At 44.8% G+C, this 3,280-nt stretch overlaps 1 protein-coding gene across 1 annotated transcript; it reads right to left on the reverse strand.

Annotated features, from left to right (window-relative positions):
- Positions 1–409: 409 nt before the first annotated feature.
- LOC101856847 (fascin) lies at positions 410–1,882 on the reverse strand (the record flags this gene model as incomplete). Its single annotated transcript, XM_005110709.3, is given in 2 exon segments — positions 410–804; positions 1,587–1,882. Coding segments are annotated over 2 exon segments (502 nt in total), but the record flags the coding sequence as incomplete, so codon positions are not given.
- Positions 1,883–3,280: the final 1,398 nt, after the last annotated feature.

Below are 3,280 nucleotides of genomic sequence, written 5' to 3' on the forward strand. Positions count from 1 at the left end.
TTAAATTTTATTAAAAGAACAAATGAAGAACACTTTGTTGTTCCCAGCAATCATAATCAGAGCTTCCAACTTCAATGACCATCTGCAGCATGTCACCAAAGGGAATGAACAAAAAAATGAACATATCATACAAAAAAGACTTACTGTACAGAACTCCCATGATGTCCCTACCCACCCGGGCAGAGGGGAGAGGAGATGTTGGGTGGCAGGGGGCGAGGGGCGGGGGTGGGGGTTGGGGGGAGGGAGGGGGGTAAGGTGGTGGTGTTGTCATTTTATTTCACCCAGCGCAGAAGTAAGCAACACGCTGGATGGACGAACGAACGAACGAACGAACGAATGAACGAACGAAAGAACGATCTTTCTCTTCTTGCAACGAATCCAAAAAAATATTTAAAAGCACACACAGTCGCAGAATCCACTTGTGATATATTTCTCTCTCTTTCTTTTTGTCAATCAATTGTCTCAACTCACTCAGTTCCACGCACGGAACGTAAATGTCATTAATTGTCTCTCAGGCGATATCATATCATATTTCCGGGAGCGATTTCCTGGGCGATATTTCCGGCGAAGCGGGCTGGACACTGGTCAAGCCACCTGGCTAGTACTCCCACAGCATGGTGGCATCCACCTCCTGCCCGACGGCGCGGAAGAGTCCGTTATGTTCTCCCTTGATGAAGCAGCCGTTGGACGCCTTGATGGTGAGGATGGAGGCGTCTTTAGGCTCCAGGAGGAAGGGCTCGGGGTTGTCACCGTCCGCCGAGATAGATGCGTCCTCCTGGACTCTCCAGTATTTGCCGTTGGTTCCTGGGGGGGAGACATAGACATTTTAGTTGGAGTTTTACGGCATTTGCAACAATACCTAGTTCAAATAAGTGCTCAAGACAGTCTATTTTTAGTAAGACTTTAACGGCATTTGCTAAACAAATAGGTCAAACAAGTGTTCAAGACGGTCTATCTTTAGTAAGACTTTTTCCGCATTTGCAACACAAATATATGTAGGTCAAATAAATGCCCGAGACAGTAAGAGTTTTTTTTATGTACACGATTTTATGCCCCCTTTCGAAACAACTTTTGTTCACTTAAAAGGTGGGCTACTTCAAACCTGCGTACATGTATTAGGACTAGCCCAAGCTGAGAGGGATACAATGTCCCAGCAGAAACACAGAGGTATTAAATAAACATTCTCCCCATTCGGAGGTTGAATTAGGGCCCCCTGCATGCGACGGTGAAGTGCTAACAGCTACACTACAGACGCTGATAAAAATGATGGTCTCGAGGATGATAATGAAATGACAGTGAAGATGGTGATGAAATAATGACAATGAAGATGATGGTAACGAAATGACAGTGAAGATAATGATTGTTAAATGGAATGGCAGTGAAGACGATAATGATTGCATAGCAGCTGTGAAGATAATGGAGAGTAAGTGACAACAAACATGATGACAATAACAAAACAACAGTGAAAATGAGGATGGTGACATCGACGATGCCGACGACAAAAGAACAAAGACACCACCCCCCCAAAAAAAACCCCACCCAACCCCAACCCCAACCCCAACCCCAACAACCCAGCCCCCCCTTACCTTTGAGGAAGTAGTGTCCGTCATTGCTGGGCTCCACAAAGATCACCTCGTAGTTGGTCTTGCTGCACTGGACCTCGTTCTTGGGAGACTTGAGGCCCACGAAGCCGTGCTCGTTCTTCAAGAGCAGCAGCGGCCGGTTGATGATCTTCACGTAAAACTTCTCCTTGTTGGTGAGCGAGTCACTGAGCCCCACCAGCTGACCGGTCTGTCGGCTCTGGACGTAGCTTCCGTTGTTGGCCTTGATGCCGATGGTACCGTCTCCTTGCCACTCTACCACGAACAGCGCGCTGGTGTTTCTGGGAACGTGATGGGAGATATGTTTATGTGTTATATAGAGCAACAATTGTGCTGGCGTTTCTGGGAACGTGAGGGGGGGGGGGTATGTTTATGTGTTAAATAGAGCAACAATTGTGATGGCGTTTCTGGGAACGAGAGGGGGGGGGTATGTTTATGTGTTATATAGAGCTACAATTGTGCTGGCGTTTCTGGGAACGTGTGGGGAGATATTGGGTTAAACGAAATTATATAATCCACAGTGAGAATTACTCTGGGGTTTCTGGGAACGTGATAGCAGACATGGATATTTCATGAAGTTTAAACAAGAGTAACAAGGCGCTGGGGTTTCTGGGAACGTAATGGGAGATATAATGGTTAAGTGAAGCTTTTACTAGAGCAACAATTGCTCTGGAGTTTATGGAACACAATACAACGTATCATCACTGTTCAAATTTAGGTTGGGATTTCCGGGAATATAATGGGAGCATAATAAGTTGCAAGGTAGAAACAATTGTGTTGGTGTTTCTGTGAAGCTTAAACTAGAGTAAACATTGCTTTGGCGTTAGTGGGAACAAGACGTAGGCAGGAGGAGCATGATTGTTCCCCCTCACTGTTGAGATTTAAGTTGGGATTCCTGGTTGTAAGAGTACACCGGCCATTTTGACACGACTTCAATCATTCGAATTATTTAGGGAGCGGGCTGCTCCGACCTTGCCTGTCCGGGAAACCCCGGGCTGGGTGGGGTGGTAAGAAATTTTGTGTAAATGTCAAAATATGCACACAGCGCTCCCGATTTGTCTAAAACAAGTCCCACAGAAGTCATGTCACAAAACAGATAATTAGAGGATCTTTGTCCGCACTGTTTTTGAGCTCGGGATTTGGAACAACCAAGGCGTAGTTTAACATTCCCTGAATCCTTCTTGAAGTAGGATGGAGTTGAAAAAACCCACACATCGACACACATGTAATGACAATAATTTGGAGCTGGGGGGGGGGGGGCACGAAAGTACGGTAACTTTCTAGGTGGTGTCTTCGATTTTGGTTAGAGGAAGAAAAGTACATCGACACAGTCAGTAATCATAGGACACAGTAGCGACCACTGAGTAACAGGTGAAAGCAAAATAGGCAGAACAAGACAACATAGATAAAGAGAATCAGGATCTACCAGTGACAACGTCCAACCACTTGACAACAATGGTGTTCTGTAAAAAGATTTCCCCATAAGATCTTAAAATAAACATATTATGTACTTTTTTCGTGTGGATTAGCGATAGCCCAAGATGAAGTCTGATTTCTTTCAGCACTCAAAAAAATATACAGTCAATTTTTCGAGGTTTTCACAGGTAGTGCCATTCCCTTTAGTATCCAAATGACGCCAACATACGCCACTTTTATTTATTTATTTATTTATTTATTTA

This window comes from Aplysia californica, unplaced genomic scaffold (assembly GCF_000002075.1).
Source record: "Aplysia californica isolate F4 #8 unplaced genomic scaffold, AplCal3.0 scaffold00933, whole genome shotgun sequence".
NCBI classification, from domain to species: Eukaryota; Metazoa; Mollusca; class Gastropoda; order Aplysiida; family Aplysiidae; genus Aplysia; species Aplysia californica.